Here is a 25,507-nt window from a genome sequence, read left to right as displayed (position 1 = left end):
AGGTGGGGTGCATCTAGCAAGTCGCTGACCCCACTGCCAGGGTCCTTGGTGGCCCTGAAGCCCCGCATCCGGGATCCCCCAAGCCCCTGGGCCTCAGCGCCGGGGCCCCAAAAACTTCGGAATGCTGCTGGGCCCAGGAGGGAGGGAAGGAGGCCAAGGCCGCCCCTGGCTCCCACGCCCTGCTGTGCCCGTTCCACCTCGCCCATGCTGCCCTGCACCCATGCGCACCTCATGCTCTCAGCCACCCTCTCACCCTTGCTCCTTGGGATCCGAATGGTTTCCCCCGTGGCCCCACCCCCACCGGAGTCGGGGGCGGGGCCGGGCGGGACCTGGCCACCCCCACGCTGCCCTCACTCCGAAGCCACCATGTTTCTTCTGTCCTGGTGTGTGTCCCCCGCCTCCTCTCTGCCTCTACTCTCCTCCTTGTCCCCTCGTCCGCCCCGCAGCCTCTTCACTCGCCTCCAACTAACCTTTCTCGGCCTCTCTCTCTCTCCCTCCCTCCCCGTCTCCTTCCTCCCATCTGCTCCTCACAGGGATGTCCCTGGGCCAGTGACGGGCCCTCCGCCTCTCCCTCTGCCTCTGTGCTCCTGTCTCTCTGTCTCTTTCTGTCCTGTGACCTCCGATAGCTTCAGTGGCGCTGACCATCTCTTCCCAGGCTGCTTTGCAGCTGTGCTGACGCTGTGGTGTGGCCAAAATAACTCCGACTTTCTCATACCTTCAGCAGTCAATCCCGGCTCTCTCCTCCTCACCCACTCTATTTTTAACCTGACTTTACCTCTCCAGCTATTTCAGTCTCCTCCTCCCCGTGCCTGTCTGTGTGAACACGTGTCCGTGTGTGTATATGTGCGCGTGCTCTGCTCTGGCCGCACCTCTGGGAGGGCGCCCCGCGCCCCCCGGGTGGGGTGGGGCGTTTCCTTGTCGTCCGGGCAAGGCCAGGCCCTCACAGCAGGTGCGCCGTGCCTCTAATTCTCAGAGCGTCTGTCCCTGAAACTGCTCCCTGCTTTTTTGTTTCAGCGTTTCCCAATTCACACGCGCACCTTGGCATGCCGGGGCCTCCCTGAATGTGTGTCCTCTCAGGATCTAAGTGTGCACATCGCTGTACGTCTGTCCTCTTGCTGCTCTGGTTGACCTGCCTGGTTGCCCCTGCCATTCTCTCCGTGTTGCCCTGGGTGTCTGTCAGGCTTGTGTGCACTCGTGTGTGTGTGTGTGTGTGTGTGTGTGTGTGTGAGCGTGTGCACACCCTGCTGTTGGGTCCTGGTGTCTCTCCTCCAGGGCCTGGCATATCCTGTGCATGTCTGTCTGCCTGTCATAGTCAACCGTGTGCTGGCGGCTGGTCCATTCCGAGGGCCACGGCTTGTGTCCAGCCTGTGTGTGTCTCTGAGTCTGTGGCTCTGGTACTCTCGAAGCTGTTCTATTGTAGCCCCTCCCGAGCCCTGTGCTCCCATCACCCCGTCTTCCTCGCTGCCTGCCCCCATCTCTCCTCCTCATGGGGTGTTCCAGCCTGGTCCCTGGGCAGGCTTTTAATGCCCCCTTCCTGAACCCCAGCTAGACGGAGACTGGGCTCACCACCCAGCCTCTGGGCCAGAGAGCCCAGCTTGCCGGGGGCAGTGTGGAGCCGGGGTGCACACAAGGCCTGGAGTGGAGCTGTCAGATCCGGGGTTTTCGGTGGGACCCCGTCTTTCTCTGACCCTGGGCGAGAGCCTTATCAAATGTGTAGTCCTCAGAGTGGGAGAAGGGTCGGGTTTGGGCAAGGGGGTGTAGATTTGCCCTGTCCAATAGGTGACTATTTAAATTAGTTTAAGTCAAACAACCGTGAAAATTCAGTTCTCAGTCATACTGGCCACATTTCAAATGCTCAATAACCATGGGTGGACATAGAAAGTTCTACTGGACAGAGCTGTGTGGACAGTGGTCCTGAGCTCACCTGGTCAGTCTCGTGTCTAAAGGGCACCTGTGTTCCCGCTGAGCCTGAGCAAACAGGTGGGGCCTCCAGGAGACAGGTGCTCTGGGCGTGTTTGCCTGGGGTAATGTCGCGGAGAGAGGACACGCCGTCTCGGGAGCCTCCCCGCCGGCCTTCCAGGCTGGAGCAAGCAGGGATGGATGGAGCCTCTGGGGAGGGAGGATGCTCAGAGACCACCATGCAAGCGGGGGCTGAAGGGTAGGGGATTTTCTGGGAAACAGCAGGAGTGGGAACACTGGCCGAAAAGGCACCTGCCAGGGGAAGTCGAAGCCGGATCACGCTGGGGCAGAGGCGAGGGGGACGGCCCTGCCCCCATGGACAAAAGCGTAGTTCCTGCTGGCCCGCAGGAGGTGGCAGCTACTTGGGTCTCGGAAGGTTCTGCTGCCACCCAGACCCGTGGCGCCCAGCCCAGCCCACCTCTAGGTCCATGCTCATTCGGATTCCTCCCACCCCCAGGTTGCCTACCGGAGGGAAGGCAGTGAACACAGCCCCAGTGCCGGGCCAGACGCCCCACGATGAGTCTGACCGCCGGACCGAGCCTCACTCCTCCGTCTCAGATCTCGTCAACTCCCTCACCAGTGAGATGCTCATGGTGAGAAGGGCAGGAGGCCCGGGGCAGGGGCAGGGGCAGGTGTGGAGATTGGTGACAGCGTGGGAGTCACGCAGGGGAACCAGCATGGTCATCTGCCAAGAGAGACTAAGATTTCCCATCCTCCTCCAGTCTCTGGATTGAGCAGGGGCCCAAGAAACCTGCTGTGTGATCCTAGAAGGAAAGGCTAGTGGAGCGAGGGCTTGGAGGCGGAAGGTGTCCCCTCTCTTGGGGTGGCATCCCACTGAGTAGCGGTCTCGGGTGGAGCGGGTCTCATATCCCCTTCCCAGGGACCATCCCCAATCCCCATGGCTGGGGAGCCAGCTGAGGCCCAAAGAGAAGAGGAGAGCAGAACCCCTCTGGTCCTAGTTCCTATGAGGGAACAGCTGTGCTGGGGTTCTCCTGTCCACACCCCAGCCTCCCCGGATCCCTGCCTTATGGATCTGGAGTGTTTTCACCACGGGAGAGGTTGTGGCTTCACATGGCGCCCCCTGGTGGCAGCAGTGAGTCACAGCCATTTGCCTCATCTGTACTTTCCAAAGAGCTCCTGGAGGGACCAAGGCCCCAGGGCGATAGAGCACACTGTGATTTGGCAGCTGGAGATTTCAGGCGGGAGTCAGTCACAGGCTTGGCAGCCCAGAGTTTCCAGGAAGGCTGGGTGAGGACGTGAGGGTGGGAACCCGGTGCCTGCTAGGTTCCTACTGGGACCTGGGCCCCGCTTCCTCTTCCCCCTTCCCTCCTCCCTGTCTCCCCACTTCCTCCCAAAGAGGGAGGGAAGGGGGCTCGGTGGGCTTTCAGGCCCTTGCCAGACCTGACGTCATTCAGTTCAGAGGACCCTTGCCCACTGCTCTGACACCGCAGCCCCCAGCCTCCCCGGGGCCCCCGGAGCCCCCAGGCCCCACCCTCCCGCCATTCAGGGCTCGGCCGGCTCTAACCATCCATCCACACTCTTCTTTCCTAGCCCAGCGCCTCTCAAATTGTGATAGGCACACGAATCACTGGGGGATCTGTTAGAATGCAGATTCCCAGTCAGCAAGCCTGCTACGGGCCCCCAAATCTGCGTTTCTCTCGGATGCAGATTAGAGCATCAGATTTTCCACGTTCCAGATCTGGTCTCCCTTGGGCCTCCCCACCTCTCCCCTCTCCCTGCCCCCTGGGCCCTGAGTGCCTGGTCCTGCACCACCTCCTCTCTGTCTTCCCCCATCCATGTAGATCAGCCCAGCCATCCTCTGCTCTGGACGGGCCATCGCCACAGTCCATCCTGCCTCTCTGTGCAGCCTCTTAATTGGCTACGGCTTCCCGGTAGCCAGGATCCCAGAAGGGACGGCCCTTTCCCAGCCAGCTTGCCTACCCCTTGCTGCCCCCGGTTGGGGGCGGGGGTGGGGTGGGGTGGGGGTAGAGCCGCAGGCAGAAGGAGGAAGTGCAGGCCCCAGCGCCCTCTCACGTGCTCAGCAGATGCTCAGAGGTGGGCAGGCAGGGTCTAATTGCCTAGCCCTAGGCCAAAGCTGGGTCACTGGCATTAATAGTGATGATGAAGATGAACAGGGCAGAAGTAAACAATCGGCTGACCTCCCTGCCCCAGGCGTGGAGAAACAGGAGTCGGGCACCCGCAGCCTTACAGACAAAGGGACCAAGGGGACAGGGTCAGAGAGGGGGCTGGGCCGCATCCCCATCTGAGTTACTCCTGCCCTGCTTACTTCTGCCAGAGCTGGGGCTCAGGCAGCACCTCCTCCAGCCCTTGGTGGGGGTGGCTAGCCTGGTTGCCATGGAAACAGATCGAGGCCCCGCCCCAGCTGGTTAATTAAGGCTCAGGGCTGTGGTTTGGGAAGGCTGGGGGTGGGCACAGAGCCACTGCCCACTTCTGAGGTGAGGTCCACTGGCCCAGCTTGGGCCTCTCATCCAAGACTACCTTGTTTGGGAACCAAGATCCAAGTGACCAGCCTCAGGTGAGGCTGGGGCCACCTGGGCTCCAGTCACCAGGGTCTCCACCCCAACTTTAGAAGGAATGTGGAGGGGCAAGTGGTCGTGGCAGGGACTGCATGCCCAGGCTCTCAGTCCATGGCCAGCAGTGGCAGGCGCCAGGCCACAGAGCAGGACCACGAAAGTGATGTAAACCCCCCCTTAACCTTCCCTGGAACCCCGTAACATAGGTGTGTCTCATGGTCCCATTCTACAGATGCAAAAACTGAGGTTAAAGGGGAGTGGGGCTGGTAGGAGGAGAAGGAAGGAGCGCCAGGGGAAAACTGGATCTGGGTCAGGAAGCCAGATTCTCAGCGGGCCTGAGTGGAGCTTGCAGGGCTGCCTGGATCCCGCCAAGGGGCAGGGCTTGAGGGACCCGCTTCCACTGTGAGAAGAGCAAGGGAGGCAGCTCAGACCCCCTTCCACCTCCAGGCAGGACCAGGGGTGTGGCTAGTGGAGCCCCAGATCTGAGTGTGAGAGTGAGGGCAGCTGGAAGGGCACTCATGGTGGCTGGGCGCTGACTTGGGTTCGAACTCCGGGCTCATCTCTTAGTCACAGGCGACTTGAGGCAGTAATCTCTCTGTGCCCCCAACCAAGTTGGAGCATGGTAGTGCCTGCCTCATCAGGATGTTGTAGGGAGTAGAGGAGGGCAAAGCACACAGTACAAGGAGTAGGGTAGTTACCATCGTTAGTGTGATTTGCATACTCGTCGCCTAGGGCAGCTGAGTCCTCACTGGCTTGCAGGAGGAAGTCTCAAAATGTCTTGGGATGTGGGCCTGTTTTGGTGGAAAGAGTGAACTTTCAAGTCAGAGAGAGTCCGTACTGCTGTGCAATCTTGGACGTGTGACTTAACCTCTCTGAGCCAGTCTCCTCAGCTAGAGAGCGGTGATCACTGCCTCTCCCGGCTGTTGTCAGGATTCAGTAGGAAGAGGTGACTGGTGCACGCTATACACATTAGTTAGTATTTCAGAGCCTGGGGCCGCCTCTCCAGGATGAAGCGGGAGGGCACAGAGAAGTCTCCTGCAGGGGAAGGAGAGAAAGCAAACCAGTACCAGCAGTTTTGTCATAAATATGGTACCCTGAGTCCTACCCTGGCTCTTACCCAATCACCCCAGGAGCGTTCTTCGGTTTTTTATTGGAGTAGAGTTGATTTACAGTGTTATGTTAGTTTCAGGTGTACAGCAAAGTGAATCAGTTGTACGTATACGTCTCCACTCCCTTTTAGCTTCTTTTCCCATATAGGTCATTACAGAGTACTGAGTAGAGTTCCCTGTGCTATACGGTAGGTCCTTATTAGTTATCTATTAACCACCAGGTGGCTGGGGGATGGGCAAGATTCTAAAACCTAACCAGGTGTCCCCAGTGAGCAACCACAGCTGGAAACACTTGGCTGGGAGACCCTCCCCTCAATTCCTTCCTATTTTTTCAACATCCTCCTGGGAAGGGGACACCATGCCACCCCCCACATGTCTGTCGGTTGCTGGGTCTGCTCAAGTGGCACCCCCCCGGGGATGAGGGCTGAATGCAGGTGTAACCTCCCTTCCAGTGGTCCTCAGCCTTGGTTTGCAGTACTGTCACCTGAGGCTCCTATTACACAATTCTGCCGCCCAGGGCCACCCCAGCCCCATCAAATGAGGCTCCCCAGGGATGGGGCCTGGGAATCTGTACTTTAAGTGTCCCTACCTTACACCAACAGACGTTGCTTTTGAAAACTCGCCTCTCTCATTTTGTAAATCACATCATCCTCAGAACCCCAGGGTCACTTTCTAAAGAAATATCGTGGTAAACTCTTTTGAGATGAGAACAATCTCCCTCATCTGTTTTGTAGCCCAGGTTTTTGTGTCGGTGTATTTCGCAGGGGACCCCGCAGGGCTGTTGGAAGAGGGGAAAGATGGAGGAGGGGGCTGGGTGGGGGGCGGGTCCCAGGGTGCACCAGGGGAGGTGAAGCAGACCCGGGGCTCCGAGAGGCTGGGAAGTGGGGTGCACGCTGCTCTGGGGTTCAGGGGCTGTCCCGGCTCTGCCCCTCCCTCCCTGTGTGACCCTGGTCAGGGCACCTGCCCTCCGCCTCAGCAACCTCACCCAGATCTGAATGTGGGATGTGCCACCACCAGCCCCGCGTGGTGACCATGGGGAGGAGGCGGCTGGACTGGCCTTGGGCACAGCGAGGCCTCCCAACCCTGCTGGGCTACAGAGGGGGCTTCAGGGAAGCAGAATCCTCCCCAGCGCTGCCTGCCTCTCCCCCGCCCCCAGCTCTCCCCAGGCTCTGAGGAGGACGAGGTCCACGAGGGCTGCAGCCGAGAGAACCTGGGCCGGATCCAGTTCAGTGTCGGCTACAACTTCCAGGAGTCCACGCTCACCGTGAAGATCATGAAGGCCCAGGAGCTGCCGGCCAAGGACTTCAGCGGCACCAGCGACCCCTTCGTCAAGATCTACCTGCTGCCAGACAAGAAGCACAAGCTGGAGACCAAGGTGAAGCGGAAGAACCTGAATCCCCACTGGAACGAGACCTTCCTCTTTGAAGGTGAGGCTGCGCTGCCCCTGCCCCCAGAGTCCCCCTCTTCCCCTCCTCCACCCCCCGCCAACCCTCCCCCCTCCACGTGACCACATGCACAAACGCACAGGTACCGGCGTGCGCACACGCGCGTACCGACACACACAGGCGAGTAACTCGGCCCGGTTAACCTGCTGCGTACCGTGTCCAGCTGGGATGAGGTTACAGGGCTGAGTGGAGCCAGCATCACAGCCAGAGGCCGAGGAGGAAAGCTGGGCCACTGCCCGGACACAGGACCCATCCTCAGGCGTGCAGGAAGGAAGGAAGGCAGCCACAGGATCCAGAGGTGGGGCACCTGCAGTGACCGTAGTGTAGTGGGTAAGAGCCCAGGCTCTTACCATGGCCCAGGCTGCCTGAGTTTGAATCTCAGCTCTGCCACTTACTAGCTGTGTGACCAGAGGCAAGTTCCTGAACCTCTCTGTGCCATGGTTTCCCCATCTGTAAAATAAAGATACTAGTGAGGGTTAAACAACTCAGTGAATTGTAAAAGCACTTACAACACCCAGAAAACACTTTATACCAGTTTGTTAAACACACTCCATCGGCTCCCCTTCTCTGACCCCTCCCCCTATTCGGGACAGGCCCCTCCAGATGCACAGGAAGAAGAGCTCTGAACCATGCCCCAGGGTCCTAGAGGCAGATATCCTTCCTCTCTCCTGCAGGCCCATCTTTATCTCTTGTCTCTGAGGAGTCAAGGTAACCAGGAAACTGGGTGTGTGATCAGGGAGTGATTTCTGTCCCTGGCCCTTTGGGTGCCTGGACCCCACTTAGAGAAACCATTAACCTTTCTTGACAGCTGTGTTCAACCAGTGAGAATAAATCCCTACAACGCCAACTGCCTGGTGCCCTGGCTCTTCAGAGCCTACAGTGTGTGCCCCAGGGAATCGGGAATCTTCCCCATCTGGTGTACCAGCCACTTGATATCTCACCCCTTCAGCTGGCACAGTGACAGCCAGCTCACCCACTAAATAAATCATTGAGGGTGAGCTAGTGAGTGCTTGCTCGTTTCTTCCCTCCTCAGTTCTGCATGGGAACAGGTTTAGAGATGGCACAACCAGTGAGAGGCTTGGCTGGCTGTCTGCAGGTGTATGTAGCCAGCTGGTGGGGTGAAATTTATGGGCAGAGCCCCAATCCACTGATCCCTTCTGCAAACATTTACCCAGCATCTAGTATGGGCTGGGCACTGTCCTGGGTACTTGGGGTACGAAAAGAATGAGGCACCATTGTGACCCTCAAGGCATTCCTTGGAGGACACAGATGTGTAGATAATTAAGCCATACATTGCATGACAGATGCTGCGAGAACCCAATATAAACTCCCCTTGGTGGCGCTGAAAAACATTTCCCAGAAGAGAGGCCATTCATGATGGGTTCTGATGGATGAATAGGAGTTTGCCAGATAGGAGACTGCCTCCTCTGGTGTTGAAGAGAGCTGACTCAGGCGCAGGGACCCCTTGGAGCCTTCAACCTTTCCAGAACACTTGTCCTCATGCATTTTACCTGAATGGATGCCAAAGGTCACCTGGGGAATTCCCTGGCAGTCCAGTGGTTACGACTCCGTGCTTTTACTGCCAAGGACCCGGGTTCAATCCCTGGTCAGGGAACTAAGATCCCACAAGCCATGCAGCGTGGCAAAAAAAAAAGAGAAGAAAGTCACCTGGACAGGTCCCTGGGGTACTCCAAGGTGAGCAAGACATGGCCCATAGTCCCCCTCAATATAAGGAAGAGGCCCTGAAGGCATTCAGAGTCTGGGGGCTGAAGGAACATAGGATTTCCTCTTCCAGTGCACCTGCCCTGGTGAGAGGTAACTCTGTGCTTCTAGCGTCTTTGGCAAAAGGTGCGAGAATCCTCCAGAACCCTTCCTCTCCCTTCATCTTCTCCACCAGTTGAGCTAAGGTAGTAAGTATCCTCTCTTCTTCCTGTGCACACCCTGGTTCAGGATCACAGCACCTCGGGCCTCCAGGCTGGCCTGCACCCACTGCCCCCCCAGGCCGGCCCCTCCTCTGACTAAGCTTCCCAAGGCTGTGACTCCAGCTTCAGACCTTCCCTGGCTCTCTTGTGTCTACCATCCCATCCAAGCTCCTTCCTCTGGCTCTCCGCTCTGGCCTCATCTCCTGCTCCAGCCCAGCACACTCCATGCCCTTTCATGGGCATTTATTCATTTGTTCAATTATTGATTCACTTAACAAATATTTAATCGAGCGCCTACTGTGTGCCAGAAACAGTGTTAGATGCTGGGATCCGGTGGTTGAGGACAGAGATGCCTTCCTGGAAATGCTGGCCCAGTGGGAGAGTCAGATTCAAGGAAACATAAATCTCTAGTACAGCCTGTGATAAGTGCTGCGAAAGGAAAGTGCTAGTGTATAAAACACGGGATCTGACCCCATCTGGCACGTCAGGAAAGAAAGCTGAGACCTGATGGAAGAGGATAGGCCAGGACGGGGCATGATGGGGCTGGGGCAGGAAAAGCCAGGGTGGCTGGAGCTCGGTCATTGAGTGAAGAGCGGTCACAAGATGAGCAAGGAGAGGACAGCGGGCCAAGTTGTGGAAGGACCTGAAGCCAAGGCAAGGCGCACGGCTTTTATTCTAAGTGCACTGGGAGCCTCTGAAAGGCTTTCCGCAGGAGAGTATCATAATGTGATTTCTATTTTTAAAAGATCACTCCGGCTGCCGTGTCAAAAAGGGGCTGTAAGAGAAAGTACACAAGCGGGGAGGGCTGTTTGGAAACTCTTGCAACCATCTAGGCAAGAGGTACCGGCGGCTTGGACGGGGGGGTGGCCGTGGAGACAGGGACAGCTGCCGGTCTGCTGAGGAAGGACAGGAGGACTGTCCATCGGCAGGAGGAGGAAGGGGAAGCGCGGAGTCCTAGGACAGGCATCTACTGCTTTTTCTTTGCCTTTGCCATTTCCCTCTGCCCTGAGTCCTCCTGGGGCTTGCTTTCTGCCAGCTGTGGCCATCTCAGGCAGGGCCACTTGCCCAGACTTGTCTCAGAATGATTGGCAGTGGCAGGGCTGCCCAGAGAGCAAGGGGGCCACTGCCCAGTCGCCGAGATGGACCCGTGATGAACCAGTGAATGAATTGTCCCAGTCTGCTCCTGATTAGCTGTGGGACTTTGGGCAGGTAAGTTAAGCCATCGGAGCCTCAGTCTCCTCCTCCGTAAAATGGACAAGATACCGTCCACCTCGCAGAACTGTCAAGGGAGACAGATGAGACCACGACAGTCCTTGCTAACATTTCAGGAGGGTCTGAACGTGGGTGTTGCCGGCTACACCCAGGTGGGGTGGCAGCAGGAAGGCACAGGGCCAGCCCTCCCCTTCCTCCCGGGGCCTTCCTGCCCAGGAGCGTTGCCCTGCCCCGGCCCCGTGTGGCCACTCTGTCCTGCTCTTCCCCTGTGCTGTCTGTCTCCCAGGTTTCCCCTACGAGAAGGTGGTGCAGAGGGTCCTCTACCTCCAGGTCCTGGACTACGACCGCTTCAGCCGCAATGACCCCATCGGGGAGGTGTCCATCCCCCTCAACAAGGTGGACCTGACCCAGATGCAGACCTTCTGGAAGGATCTGAAGCCATGCAGCGATGGGAGTGTAAGGCCCCACCTGCGGGTCCTGGCTGGGAGGCTGGCAGATCCTGGCCCAGTCCTAGTCCCCTCACAAGCTCAGGGAATTGGGAAGGTTATGGGTGGGGTGGGGCAGGGCAGGTGGGCGGGCCTGACAGAGCAGTTCCCACCCACAATCTCAGGGGAGGCTGGGCTGTGATAAAGAACCTGGGGAGCAGGGCCCAGACCTGCCAGATGAGGGGAGACCAGGTGTGCATCCGTGTCAGACAGAGGGGGCGGGTAAGCACCCAGGTCCAAGTGGAGGGGTCCTGGGGCGGGGGGGGGGGCGGGCTCCCCTTGTCCCCACAGCCCTCTTGTTCTCCCTCCCAGGGGAGCTGAGAGGAGTGGCCCAGCCTCACCCCTCCACTTGTCCCTCCCAGGGGAGCCGAGGGGAGCTGCTCCTGTCTCTCTGCTACAACCCCTCTGCCAACTCCATCATCGTGAACATCATCAAAGCCCGGAACCTCAAAGCCATGGACATCGGGGGCACGTCAGGTGCTGGCGCTTCCCGCAGCAGAGGGCAGACGGGCCAGGGAGCTTCTGGCGCACGGGAGTCTCACTGCATGTGGACATCAGGGTCCTGCCTGTGGCCCTCACCCTTGTCCCCCGTGCCCCACCTCCAGTCCCAACTCCTTTACCCTAGAGCCCTGGTGCTGTCTCTGGAGCACCCTCAGGGTCAGCAGCATCTTGGATACTGTCCTTCCCAGAATCAGGAAGAAAGCGAACACGATGGTGGGGAGGCCTGGGTTCTAGTCCCAGGTCCGACACTACTTGTCCGTGACCTCGGGTGAGACCTGGCCTCTCAGTCTTCTCCTTCGTGTTCACGGAAGGGCGCTAGGTGATGGCTGAGGCCCCTTGCGGCCCCTCCATCTGCTGACCCCCCAGATCCCCGCTCCTCCTTCCTTAGGGCTTTCCTCACCCTCTGGGGAAATCACGCAGCCCCAGCTTCCCCCCGCTGCTCCTCTGACCCTTCCCCCACCTGTCCCCCAGACCCTTACGTGAAGGTGTGGCTAATGTACAAGGACAAGCGGGTGGAGAAGAAGAAGACGGTGACAATGAAGAGGAACCTGAACCCCATCTTCAACGAGTCCTTTGCCTTCGACATCCCTACGGAGAAGCTGAGGGAGACAACCATCATCATCACCGTCATGGACAAGGACAAGCTCAGCCGCAACGACGTCATTGGCAAGGTAGGGGGGCACCCAGCAAGGGTCTGTTCTCCAAAGAAGCAGCCGGGGTAGTAGATGAGCACAGGGCTGGACAGCAGGAGAGAGAGCGTCAGTCCCTTCCCCTGTCAGGGCCTCCGTTTCATCTCAGAATGAGAGGATTGGACGAGATTCTCCCTAAGTGTCCTACTGTGGGTCCACCACTTCAGGACAGACCACTGGAAGAGCAGGGAAAGAAGGAGGTGGTAGGAAAAAGTGCCCTGGATCCCCAGAAGAGGGTTTTCTGGACAGGACCCTCTGACAGGGTAAGGACATCAGAGCAATGTCACCCAGCGTCCCGTCTGTAGAGGGTGAGCTGCGTGAGGCAAGTATTGAGAGCTGTAGTCAGGCTCCGAAGACCTGGCTTTGGTTCCCACCTCATCTTGGTTCCCCAAGGTCAGTTGCCCAAGTGACCTTGGGCAAGTCACTTGCCTCTGTGAGCTCCAGCGTTCTCATTTGTAAATGGAGCTACTAGTACCAACCCTACAGCACCTCACAGGGTGGCGTAAGAATTGCCTGAGACACATGGACATTCTCCTTGTGGAAAGTGACCTCTCCTCGTCCTATTTTAACCCCAAATCCATGCCTGGCCTTGAGTTTTTGCAGGATACGATTCTGTGACATAACCGCATCCGCTTTTCTACTTTGAAATGTCTATTCCTGTGTTTGTTTATGGCTTAGTGTTGAGAGTACGCTCTTGATAGTCATACTACCTGGATCCAGGTGCCAGTTCCACCTCTTAACAGTCATAACCTTTATGAGCCTCATTTCCTCCTCTTGAAATGAGAGTAAGACGATCCTAACCTCACAGTATGCTGGGAGGATTGAATAACACAGGTGAGAGGCTTAGCACAGAACTTGGAACGTATATGTCAGCTACTATTATGATGAAAGTTGTTTTTGAAAAGTTCTTAGTAAGGGCATGTGTGTCCATTTAGGCTTGGAAGTTTGACCAGGAACAGTGCAGGAAGCCAGTGATCAGGGCAGGCGGAGGGGAGGGGTAGATGTCAGGAGCAAGTGAGGGGAGACCATGGATCACCCAGGGCACAGCCCTGTATGAGGGAAATGGGAAGGGGTGACCTGGGCGCCCACAGGGAAGGGGGCCGAGGTGGAGACACCTCTCAGACAGATAGGAATGGAGAGCCTAGCTACTGGGGGTGGAAGAGAAGCAGCTGGCCCTGCCTCCCATCCAGCAAGGCCCAGGGAGTATGACTTGCCGACCTGTGGTCACAAGTGGGACAGGTCCCCAGCACAGCGTCACCTACACCCCAGTGGGACTATGTGTTCTTAGCAGGACCTGCTGAGCCCTTCCTTGACGAGCTCAGGCCAAGTAACCGTACCTATTTCTAAGCTCTTCTGAAGCTTAGCCTTTTGGAGTTGCGTATTCTTTGGATACCACTTATAGCTCCCTTTGAAACAGTCCTACCTTCTGTTGTCTGAACCAAGGGGAAGGTGGGTTTGTTCTCACTTTGGTCTGGGTAGCTTAGAGAGCCCTATTAGCTCTTAGCTACAGTCACAAGGCTGGTGTCAGCCCGGGGATAATGCACACAGCCCTCCGAAGCTGTGAGGCCCCTAACACAGAGGCAGGTAGGCTTGGGCCGATAGTATAGAGCCCCAAAGACCTAGATTTAAATCCCTCTGCACCACTCATAAATCCTGTGATTATGGGTCAGTCTCTTAACTCTGTACCTTAGTTTCTCCATCTGTAAAATGGGGATAATAACATACCTGCCTCACAGGTAAGGATTTGATGATCTATGTATATAAAGTCCCTAGCTCAGTGTCTGGTGTGTAGTAAGTGCCCAGGAGGTGGGAGTGATTGTCAGTAAGGAGAGATAGGCCGTGCCCAACAGGTGGGGGAGGGAAGGGTGTGGGAGAGAACTGCCTCCATCCCCATCAATCCCAAACCACAGGAGAGTCTGGGAGTCCAATTCGGAAGGGCCAGGCATGCCCAGGCTCCCGAGGGCAGGCACAACAAGGAAAAGAGGGGGGCCTCTGTGGGGTAGGTTGTCACTGCAGGCAGAAGCCCCTTGGTCCCCATGATCACAGGCCATTGTGGAAATGGAGTGTCACCACCATTGACACTCCGTTTCCACAATGACGCAGGGGCGACGCCTCAGAGAGTGCCACTAATGCCGTCCTCTTCCCTTTCTCCCCAGATCTACCTGTCCTGGAAGAGTGGGCCCGGGGAGGTGAAACACTGGAAGGACATGATTGCGCGTCCCCGGCAGCCTGTGGCTCAGTGGCACCAGCTGAAGGCCTGAATGGGGCCACGGGAGGCCCAGGGGGCCAAGGGCCTGGGTCCCCATCATGCCCTCGCCACTTTATGCACAATGCCTGGCCTGGCCCCCCTGCCATGGGTGAGGGAAGGATCCTGAGGGCTGGGCCAGGGAGGGGTCCCAGGAATCCAGCCCCATTTCTCGGGAGAACCAGCCCCATTCCCCACCGGTCCAGCTCTGGTGGAGGGGCTCTGGGAGCCATTTTCCTGCTTTGCCCCTTTCCTTCCTGACTTGCCGATACTAAAGAAGTGGGGGGCGGAGCACGAGAGCCAGACGGGCAGACGAGCAGATCCCTCCAGAGGCCCGCCAGGTGGGCACGGTCCCCCGTTTTCTTTAAGGCAGTGCCTGGAGTGGAGAAAGGCCACCCCTCCCCAGGCCGCAACGTGGGCCCAGGAGAGGGGAGGTTGAGGCGTTTGGCCCCGGCCCGACCAAGAGAGGCGTGTTCCAGGGCAGTTTCAGGTGCCGGCTGGGCCCTGATTACCGAGGATAGTATACAGCCCGCTCCGGGGTCCTGGAGCTGCAGCCCTGTGTACTTGTGTTGTGTCCACCGTGTGTGTGTACGTGTGCGTGCGTGCATGTGTGCGGGTGGGGGAACTCGCTCCCTGTTTCCCTGGGGCCCGCAGTGCTGAAGACGATGCAGAGAGGGTTTCGTGAAGTGAGGTAGGGCTGGAGGCTGAGAAGTCAATGCACAGAGCTGGGGCGGGGGGGGGGGGTGGGGGGGTGGGGGGGGTGGGGGGGTGGGCGGGGAGAGGCAGGGATGGAGGAAGTTGGGGGGAAGAGGGGGCAGACAGGAGCTGGGCTGAGAGCTGGGCTGCCTCCTTCTGCCCCACCCCCGCCTCCCCAGAACTCCGCTAGCTCCTTCCCCAGCAATTTCGTCACATTAGGCACCCACTGTGTGTATCACATTCCACCAGGATTCCCCTGCTCACTTCTGTCTCAGGGGTCCCAAGCCCCCACTAGCTCTCTTCCCTAACACCTTCATCCAAAGGCACCCTCAGCCTTCCCAGATGTCGTATCCCAGCCACGCGGGCAACGTTTGCCACGCCTTCCAGCTTCCTTCCCTTTCCTCGTCTCTGTGCAGACCCCCCAGCCACGCGCCTCCACCCCTCCATCCCCTGTGCTCATAGACCTTCCCTTTCATTCCGTCGTGGTCTCTGATCTGCCAACACCTGGCCTTCTCCAGGGCTTTCCTTTCACCTTCCCCGCCGATCCTGGCCCCTCAGAGCAGCTCCTTCTGCCCCTGTCAGTTCAGGCAGAGGGAGCAGGGAACATTCCAGGATTCTGTGAGTTCTGGGGTTGCCCCCACACAAAGAAGCTGTGCTTCCTCTGCCTCAGCTCGTGCAGAGACGAGAACTGGCATCCCCTTGGAGGCAGCAGATTTCGGGATGATCCCTGCTTAAGCCCACTCAGCCCCACGCCGGTCCCGGTATTGATGCAAGACAGCCGGTGACAGCCTCAAATCTAGGGGTCCGCGAGCCTGGGCCTGACATTCCTGGCACACACCGCGAGGTGGCGCCCTGACACTACAGCCTGTGGACGAGGTCTGGGAGCACAGTTCAACCCCAGATGGGTCTGACACCCCAGGAAGGAGACTCTGGAAAGGGTCCCCCACTTAGCACGGCAAAAGCATAGGCAGTCGGGAACCATCTTCCTTAAGTAGACTTCCCTTTGAGCTGAGCGTTCTGCTCTGTGCAGTAGACGCTCACATTTTTGCCGGTATCAAAAGTTTCCTGCCTAGAATCTCACGCCCCCCGCCCCGCCCCTACTCCCTAACCCCAAGGATCTAGAGGAATATCAATCGAAGTACGTGAATCGTTTTGTAGAGTGAAGAGTGCTAACGTAAAGCAAATAGTCACCCACATTCCTTGTAAATCCCAATTTTTCCATATTGTAGCTTTGCTTAAAATGGGGGTCTGCCCCAACGGCACGGTCCTTATCGGACAGGCTGAGGAACCAGCCCCCAGCGGGGACGGGAGGGCAGCGACCCCGGAGACGGTGGAAGCGAAGAAAGGGTGGTGTTGGAAGCTTTGAGAAGCGGAGGGGATCTGCCATCCTCCATCCCTAGCTGGAATCCTGTGCCCCTCCACGCCGGAGGCCGGTGGGAGAGCGAGCCTAGTCCCAGGTCCCGGTGTCTGCTACAGAGCGCTCGCTCGGGGATTGAACCAACTTGCATTGAGTGGGCGGGGCAACTGCATCCCCGTTTTCCGAGCCCGGTCCCCGAAGCTCTTAGCCAATCACACACAGAGAGCGTCTCCAGGCCGTGCCTCTTCCAAATCTGACCCCACCCAGGCGCGTCGATGAACCGGGCCTGGGGTTCTCCAACCGCGACGGGCACCCTGAGCTCTGGGACGCGGGGGAGGGGTGGCAAGTGGTGGGCCAAGGGCAGCGTGGGCTAGCAAGGGAAGCAGCGGGTGGTATGGGGTGAGGGCGGGGGCGGTCTAAGGCTATAGAAGAACAAGGAAAGGGGGAACTTGAGGGTGGGGGGAGGGCCCTCGTGCCCTGTCACCATCCTAGGACCTTGGACAGATCACCCACACTTCCGGGGCCTCAGTTTCCCCATCTGTAAAATGATGGTAATAATGCTTCACCTACCTCATAGGGGAGGTTGTAAGGCCGCTGTCACCTGACCTGGGGGTGGAGGCAGGAGGATCTGAAGGTGCTACCCGTGAGTAAAGTATTATTACCGTAGACTGAAGGCAAGGCCCGCCTTCCCCTCCCCCCACAGAGCCTCCAGGGATAGCTGAGGCCTGCCTGGGCCCATCTATCCCTTCTCCACTGTGTCCCCGGTCCCTTCATGAGCGGTCATCTGCCATCTTTGTGGGCGCTCTAGACTTAGTCGTTATCTTATTCAGGTATCCTTTCTTGTGACCATCTCCCCACGTAACTGCTGTACAAATTCCACCTACTCCAGGGCCCCGCACCTGCCCACCGGCGCCAGACGCCAGGGAAGGGACAAGGAAAACAGCCACAAAAAAAGCCAAGGGAAGCCCCAGAGTCCCCAGCCCCTCTGGGGTCCCAGGGGTGGGGATTGGTGGTCGCTGTTTGTACTGTGTTTGAGTCCTTGAGTGCAAGCGTTTTATAAAAACAACAACAACAACCCACTATCACAAAAAAATGTACAACGAAGAGAAATGAAGGAAAACTGAAGAAAAAAAAGGAAAAAAAGAATCATACAAAATTTTTCCACCACACGCACCCTCTAAGCCAGCAAGATTTCCTCTTTGCAAAATCATATTTTTGTGGGAATGGGCCCTGCTTTTTGTGGCAAGGCCTGTTCTGATTAATAAAGGATCGTGAAAAAGTAGGGCCTTGGCTGTTTCCTCCGTGGGTCCCAGCTCTCCCTCTCCTTCCAGGGGAAGAAGCAGTAGGGTGAGGGGATGGGGAGCCTGGGGCTGCATCTCCCCTCACCTGTGACCTTTGAGATTTGGCTTCACGGGTGATGAGGCCCTTCCAGCCCATCCGCAGGTGGAGCATATGAGCCTACCAGCTACCCAGAAATCAGAGGAGCAGCCATACCCCCTGGATCAGGCCTAAAGCAAGGCTTATTGGGAGTGGAGTCTCCTCGGGGCCTGAGGGGGGGGCCCCTCTAGCTCACCCGGCCCGACATCCCCTTCCTCAGTTCCCAGGGGAACCACCCTCCAAGGCAGGTCAGACAAATCAAAGGGAGACCCTCCACCTTCCCCACCACCACCTGAACTCTGGCTGGGCCACTGTGGTTTCAGGCCAGCACGTCCTCCTCCTTCTGTTCCCTGCGAAGCTCTGGGTCTGTTGGCTGGACCTGTGGCTTCTCTCCGTCCTCTTCTGGTTTCATCCTTTAGGATTGTAAAAGTCCCTCCAACTCAAAAACACCCAAGGCCGGTCCTAATCTGAGGACCTGGGAAGCTGGGCCCCAGTGTCTTCCTTCTCCAGACACAGTGGCCCCGGGCAAGCTAGTTCCTTCCTCCTGGTGTCAGTTCACTCCGTCCACAGAAGAGCAATAATCATCCGAGCCCTTTCCCCTTCCCTCCCACACACAGCCCAGGAGAAGCCGAGGCCTGACAGCTCTCGGGGTGCTTCAGAAGGAAGGTGCTACATCTGTTGCAAGCACACAAGAAACGAGTGCCCTCTGTTGTCGTGTGTCCCCTGCCCACTCCGAGTGAAGGGGCCACGGTGCCTCCTGCACTAAGTACCCCCACCTGAAGCTGCCCGCCCTCTCCCCTTCTGCCCCATGAATTTCCGACAGCCTGGTTTAAATGTCCCGTTAAAAGGTTCTGCTCTCTGGCTCAGAGATTGGAGGGAGCCCTAGGGTCTGGGAGGTAACCTCACGAGCACTCCTTGCCAGGCTTCTGTTCAGGCTCGCTCTGGAAAATCTAGGTTTGAAAGCAGGACAGCTCGGCCTGGCAGAGGTGGTAGCCCCATGCCACGGGCTCCAGGCCTCCTCCTGGCCTTTTTAAATCTACTGCCTTCACTTCGTGGGGTCTCTCTTCATCCATGCCTGCAGAGACTCCCCATCCCTCCCTGTGCCTGGGGCCAGGGGCCTCTGGTGTTCTTTCTCCTGCAAGTCCCTCCCGGATTCTGCTGCTTTCTGGAAGGCCCTCTCAGGCCGCGTCCTGCTCTCCTCTCCCTCCCCGACAAAGACAACAAGAAGGACAACGCTTGAACGCGCCCCACATGCCCCAGCCCGCGTCTCCCCAACCATCTGTGTCCCTTGCCCTGCTCTCTGTGTCTGTGTCCTGTGTGTATGTGTGGTGTCACCTTTAGATTGTGAGCCCCCCTGGGCAGGGACCCCTGTCTGAATACATGTTCTGTGCAGCACACTCGGGTGTGCTAATAAACGTCCATCCTCAGAACGAGAGTGCCCAGGTGTCTTAAGGAAGCTCTGGGGCGATGGCTGAGCAAGCCAATGCGGTGGCATTGGGTGCGAGGGAGGGGCTTCTGGGCAGGGCCCCCAGGTCCCGAGCACCTTGTCCTCCTGCTTTCCGAAGCCCCTGAGTGTGGGTGGGAAGAGGGGGATGGCGGTAATGAGCCAGGAAAGGATCCAGTCTCTGCTGCTCCACCGGCCAGCACGTCTGGCTGTTGGGAGGCCCCGGGAGGAAGCCAGGCTACGATTCCCACGTATTCCACACCCAGACCTGACCACCAGCCATGGAGGTCCAGAGAGGATTGGGCATTGGAGGCCTAACACCCATTTATGGGCAAGTGACTTAGCTCCCCAGGCCTGTCCCCTGCCCCATCGCTGCCTCTGCTCTGGTCTCATCACAGTCCTCACAGCCTGCCTTCCTGGTCTGATCTGCCAACTCCCTTGGCCTCTGTCCTGCTCCCCCATGGCCCACCCAACCCTGACTGTCCCCCCAACAACGTGCGGAACTGTCGATGTGGCCACTGTTAACAAGTGCCCCTACAAAAGTCATCTCCCTTTCTCCCTGCTGCCCCAAGGCCAAGTGAGAACTCCCCAACAGGCAGTGCTCTCTTCATCACCAAGGAGAGCTGTGACGCCCAGCTTCCCTGGCAACAGCTCCTTTCCTATCCTAGTCTCCCCCCAGTCTCTTAGACTGAAATAGAGAGAGACCCTCAAGAGCGCTCTCGAACCAGGCATCAGCACCCACTTTAACCCAACTCTCTAACTTCCCAAGGGAAAGCGGCTCCTGATGTGAAGAGCAAGCCAGCAGCAGAGCTGGTTCCCGGGCCCGTAACACATTTCTCTCCTCCTTCCCTGCGGAGAAACTCAGCCTCAGCAGCCCTGCTTGGCTGGCGAGCGGCTGTGGCTAAGGGTGCCGTCCTTGACAATGCAAAAAGGCACAGCCCTGTGTGCCTCGGGAGGGCCCAGGGGGACTTGTCACAGGGCCTTTGCCCGGACCTAGAGTCGAGTCCTCGGGGGAGTGCGACGGGGGAAGAGGCACAGGGAAACAGACCAGAGAGAGGAAGGGAACCTGGGCTGGTAGTGATTTCAGGATAACTGTGGCTCCCCTGCACCCCCCTCCCCACCTCTAAGATTCGCATAAAGGGAAGGCGGAAAGGCACCAGTTGTGTGGAGTGCTGAGCCGCAGCACCAGCTCTAAATAAACGCAGCTTCTTGTGTGCAGGTGGAGAAACTGAGGCCTGGGGGGCGGGGAGGGCCATGACTTGCTTAAGACCTCTCGGTCAATAGTAGAACTAGGACTGAAATCCATGCTTTCTTTTTTTTTTTAAATTAATTTTTATTTATTTATTTTTGGCTGTGTTGGTTCTTCGTTTCTGCGCACAGACTTTCTCTAGTGGCGGAAAGCAAGGACTTCTCATTGCGGTGGTTTCTCTTATTGCGCAGCACGGGATCTAGGTGCGCGGGCTTCAGTAGTTGTGGCTCGCAGGCTCAGTAGTTGTGGCTCTTGTGGCGCACGGGCTTAGTTACTCCGCGGCACGTGGGATCTTCCCGGACCAGGAATCGAACCCGTGTCCCCTGCACTGGCAGGAAGATTCCTAACCACTGTGCCACAAGGGAAGTCCCGGGACTGAAATCCATGCCTTCTGATTCTAGGCCCAGGGGAATATGCCATCATAGGAATCACGGGGCAAGAGGACAGTCTGGATGGCTGACACTCCTACCCCACCTGAGTGACTGAGAACTCAAGTTCCTTCCTGCAAGTTCCAAGACCCCAGGAGGGACCACTGGCCCTGATGGAGCCTCAACAGGGGGAGCATGGGCACCTGAGGAGCCCTGGGGGTGACAAGGTCTGCAGCCAACCCCCGCACTCCTCTTCCTCCTTGAGAAGGAGGCAGCTTCCAATCTTTCCCACCCTAAGAGCACTTTCTGTCCATTGGAGGCCTTCACTCTCCCAAGCTGCCTCCTTCAGATCTATCCCCAGCCTCCTCCTAACCCCCAGGTCCAGCCCAGTGGCCAGCAGAGCTGCTGGGCTAGGCCTGACCTTTGGGCCTTGAATGACATCATCCCTGTTGCCATGGTGACGGTGGCCTGGCAGCATCTTCTCAAGGGAGATGGGCCTCTAGGCTTGAGGTTTTACAATTTTCTCTCTTTCTTTAAATATTTATACTTTCTTTTTTTTCTGAACAATGAGGGGAGAAAGTAATGACTGAGTAAAAAAAAAAAAAAAGACTAAGAGGGAGAGACAGAGAGAGGAAAATGGAGCCAGGGAGATGGAAGAAGAGAAGAATAGAGTCAGACAGGGAGGATGGGGGTCAGTGCCAGTGAAAGAACAGAGAAAGGTCAGCCAAGCTTGAGATTCAGAAACATATTAAGAGTCAGGAATTTGAGAATTAAGCTGGAGAAGACCAAGGAAGGGGGACTGGGGGTGAGGGGCGGTGGCCAGGTGGCAGAGAGTACGATACAGCCAGACGAGAGCGCAGCCAAAGCCGTTTGTGACTGAAGACAAGCTCTTGTTCCCCAGACAGGACACAACAGTTGGCCAGGGCCACTGTGACACAGAGCTGGAGCACATGGACAGAGGGCAGTGCCAGAGGGAGCCCACGGTCCCCACAGCAACGGGACCCAGTGCTCCCAGGGCTTATAAATAAACAGGCATGTGGGAAACGCACATTCTTTCTCCGAGAAATATAATTTATGTTTACAGCCAGTTTTTTTTTTTTTCTTCCTAAAGAAAACGCTACCATGGAGGGGGCCCTGCCCCCGACAGTGTCCCTGAGCGGCCCTGGCCCTGGGCCCTCCTCCCATTATTGCTTGGATGGGAAAGATCTGGCCCTGGGAATTGCAGAGCGAGGCCTCACTCCTCACCCCCGGAGGCTGTCCTGGTGACGGAGTGGAGGCACTCAGTGCTAGTCCCATGCCCCACGCCATGTCAGCCACCCCGATGGTGCCCATTTAAGGGAATGGAGAGTACAGGCAGCGGCTACACTGGAGCAGCCGCCCAGAGTAGAGAGCCTCTCTCTCCAGTGCAGGAGGCCCTAGAGGCACAGTGGCTTCTTTTCAAACTTGACAGCTGGAAGGCTCAGGCTGTGGGGAAGGGAGGGAATGTTCTCTTTCCCAGCAAGATTCCAGGCACAGGCTGGAAGAAGAGAACAGAGTGAAAGGCAAGGGCAGAGACCTTGCCTTCTGAGTCCCCCCTTCCCCCACACAGAATTTAGGGGACCTGGGGAGGGAGGTATGTACCATGATCCCCGGTGGAGGAACAAGGGCAGCTATGGTGTTAGGGCCCCAATCCCGGTTTCCCACACCTGTCTGTCCTGGGCACCAGCCCCAACTCCAAGCCCCTGCTCCTGGGCCGGGCCTTCTTCTGGGGGCAGTTCTTCCTCAAGCAGGCATGTGGTCCACACCAGAGGTAGCGGCTCCTGCGCCAGAAAGGGTGGACCTAGAAGACCCAGACTCCAGGTTGCTGGGTGCCCTGAGCCTCCAGACTCAGCCAAGGGGATGATTCCATGGTCAGTGTGACCCTGGTTCCAGGAAGAAGCTGGTGCCTTTACTACTGTGTTGTCAGTGACTCTATCAGGGACCAGACGGAGCTATAAGAACTGGACGGAACCGGGACTTCTTGGCCTGAAGACCGCCCAGAGACCAGCCAGTAGGCAGTCTTTTCACTACCCTGGAATGTCTGAAGATGACCCCCCAGGCCTGCCTGTCCCCGGCAGCTTGCCCAAAGAGACCCCTTCCCTGCCTCAAGTAGGGACCCACCGTTCCCACAAACCTTCCCAGAGGCCCTCCTCCCAGAGTGGCCGAGGCCCAAACACCTAGAGCACAGGCTCAGGTGCCCAGTCCTGGAGCTGCTTCCAGGGCGCAGAGGCTGTCCACGGGGGGCCCCAGAGCCCGGGAGCTCCCGCCCCCTATGAGCAGGTCTTCTTCCTCCTCATCCTCAAAGACCCGCGCTGGGCGCCTGGGCGGCGGCCGGGGCGTGGGTTCGTCGCGCTCGGCCATGCGCTCGACGGCGCCCTCGCCCACAAGGAAGACCGTGTCGGCGACGCGGGGGGGCCCAGTGACCGGGTTGTGGTCGTAGGAGAAGACGCGCAGGGCGCGCAGCGGGTGCAGGTCGGGGAAGCCGCCCAGGCGGTTGCGGTCTAGGTCGAGGATGTGCAGGCGGCCCATGCGCAGCAATGCGGGCGGGAACTCCTCGAAACGGTTGCCGTAGAGCCAGAGGCCGCGCAGGCCCGTCATGCGCGGCAGCTCCGCGGGCAGCGCACGCAACCGGTTGTCGCCCATCTGCAGCGACTGCAGCGCCACCAAGCGCAGCAGCGGCCGCGGGAAACGCCGCAGGAAGTTGCCCTCGATCCAGAGGCAGCGCAGGCTCTGCAGCTGCGCGAAGTCGTTGGGCAGTGCCAGCAGCCGGTTGCTGCCCAGGTAGAGGCGCGTGAGGCGCGGCAGGCGACACAGACCGTCGGGCAGGCGCTCGAGTTTGTTGAAGTCGAGAGCCAGGATGCGCAGCTCGCGCAGCTCCTCGATCTCCTCGGGCAGCTCGCGCAGCCCCGTGCCGCTCACGTACAGCTTCTGCAGGCGGCTCAGAGCGCACACGGCGCTGGGCAGCCGCCGCAGCCGCCTCCCGCTCAGCTCCAACTGCTCCTCGCCATTGCGCAGTTGCTCCTCAGCGTCCGATGGCAGCTCGTCCGGCGTGGACTCGGCTATGCCCATGGTCACGGGCCCCGGCCGGGGCCGCCGCCGCCGCCCGGCATCGCCCCGCCCTCGCGAACCCCCGGCCTCCTCGACGGGGCCAAGGCCGCGCCGGCTCCGGGGCCCCCCGCCCCGGCCTGCCCCTGCGCCGGGAGGGGGGCCGTGCCTGGCCGGGAGGAGGCGCCCTCCTGAGGCCCAGCCGCCGCGCGCCACGGGCCGCGCTCCGCCGTCCGCCCTCCGGCCTCCCCTGCTCCCTCCGCCGGAGGCCGACTGGCTCAGGTTAGCACTGACTCGCCACTGAGACCCGTTGCCCTGGCAACCCCCGACGCGCGTGCAGCTGCCAATCAGGCAGAGGGAGGGAGGGGCGGGGCCAAGGTGCCACCAGAGCGGGGTCCCGGCGCCGGGCTCGCGCCCCGCGTTCCCACCCGACCAGCCCCGGAGCCAGCGCTCGCCGAGGGAACCCAAGATCCGCTGTCCGCAAGCCTGGCACCGTGCCAGCACAGACCCGACGACAGACGCCGTCTACGCTTCCAGCCACAGCGAGCCGTTTGGTGTGCGGTTGTGTGCGTCCAGAGCTGCAAGTCCAAGAAGAAGGACCCAAGGACCGAGGAAACGCCGGCGCGCGACCCAGGACTCTGGACAAGTGGCTCTCGAGGAGGGACCGAGGGGCGCGGTCATTGCCGGCCGTTCATGTGCAGCGGCGTGCGCCCAGTCTTCCCGCTGGGGTCACTTTAAGATAGTAACTCAGACCATTGTTCCTTTCTGGGCTTTTTCAGACTGGGTCACAGCTGAGGATCTGCGGGGACCCAAGCTTGGCTCCGCCCCCCTCCCCGCCCAGTGCACCCGCAGTGCACAGCAGGTTCCTGGTTCGTGCACTCGCACCCCCCTCTCCTGCCGAGTCCCTCCAGCTATGCTCACGTTCGGTGTGTGGCTGCGGTGGACGGAGGACTGGCGCACTCGAGCGCCTTTGAGCACCACCAGTGATGACCACGCTCGTTCTGGAACTGTTCCTCTTGCGCACGCTCCCACCGACAGCTTTTTGCCCATGACTTCTCCCCTCCTGCTCCGATCCCTCCTGCCAGAGCTACCAGCAGAAACACTCCCTCTGGTTTATTGCCAGCCTGCCACGTGCCCAGCACTATGCTAGAAGCTTTACGCTGAGTCCTTGCCACAGTCTATGAGGTAGGTACCCTTGTTGCCCCAATTTTAAAGATGGAGAAACTGAGGCTCTGAGAGGTTTGATGTGAGGTGGGAGACTTGCCCAAGGTCACCCTGCTGGCTGGTGGCTGGGATATGAAACCAGGCAGTCTGACTCTCCAACTTTTGCTCCTAACCAAGTACCACTCCAATAAATGGAAACAATGACTCCACCTCTGTCCACGAATATTCTCACAGCAGAGCCTCAGTCTAACTCTTACGACAAAGGCATTATTAATCCCATAAGAAAGATGAGGAAAGTGGCCCCAGAGGGATTAGGCAGGCAACTCGCTGAAGATCACGCAGTGAGTAGCGTGTACAGCCAGGAAGTCAAGTCTGCAGGCTCCAGGCCTCCTCCATCCTGCCTTCCCACCTTGGTGGGCGTGACCATGTAATTGGCTGCAGGGACAGCCCTCTAGACAGCATCTTACCCTCTGACCCACCCCCACTCCCATCTCCACTACAATCTGGGAAGGAGGCCAGCCCAAGGGCAGGCAGCAGGGGCCAGTGCAAGGAGAGGATGAAAACTACAACCCCTGAAACGTAAGCTGCCTGGGGCCGGTAAGCGTGTCGCCTTCCCTGCTGGCACAGGGTCTGCACACAGTAGTCAGTCGTTCCATGAAAATTATCAACATTTTCAAAGCTGGAGGCA

General features: G+C 58.5%; 2 protein-coding genes across 4 annotated transcripts in view; one reads left to right on the top strand and one right to left on the bottom strand.

The window, feature by feature from the left end:
- SYT7 (synaptotagmin 7) overlaps positions 1–14,825 on the top strand; it is a 58,621-nt gene extending 43,796 nt beyond the window's left edge. For all 3 annotated transcript variants that reach the window (XM_032638794.1, XM_032638792.1, XM_032638795.1), the window contains 6 exons: positions 2,417–2,552; positions 6,759–7,029; positions 10,468–10,637; positions 11,029–11,143; positions 11,639–11,838; positions 14,013–14,825. In XM_032638794.1, coding sequence (XP_032494685.1) covers positions 2,417–2,552; positions 6,759–7,029; positions 10,468–10,637; positions 11,029–11,143; positions 11,639–11,838; positions 14,013–14,117 — 997 coding nt within the window. In that variant the 3' untranslated portion in view covers positions 14,118–14,825. The remainder of the gene's footprint in view (positions 1–2,416; positions 2,553–6,758; positions 7,030–10,467; positions 10,638–11,028; positions 11,144–11,638; positions 11,839–14,012) is intronic.
- Positions 14,826–21,642: 6,817 nt separating this feature from the next.
- On the bottom strand, positions 21,643–23,792 carry LRRC10B (leucine rich repeat containing 10B). Its single transcript, XM_032640595.1, has one exon. It carries the CDS (start codon positions 23,677–23,679, stop codon positions 22,801–22,803), a length of 879 nt encoding a protein of 292 aa, XP_032496486.1. The 5' UTR covers positions 23,680–23,792; the 3' UTR covers positions 21,643–22,800.
- Between the last annotated feature and the right edge of the window lie 1,715 nt (positions 23,793–25,507).

This window comes from Phocoena sinus, chromosome 8 (genome assembly GCF_008692025.1).
Source record: "Phocoena sinus isolate mPhoSin1 chromosome 8, mPhoSin1.pri, whole genome shotgun sequence".
Lineage (NCBI taxonomy): Eukaryota > Metazoa > Chordata > Mammalia > Artiodactyla > Phocoenidae > Phocoena > Phocoena sinus.
This window is presented reverse-complemented; position numbering and strand designations above follow the sequence as displayed.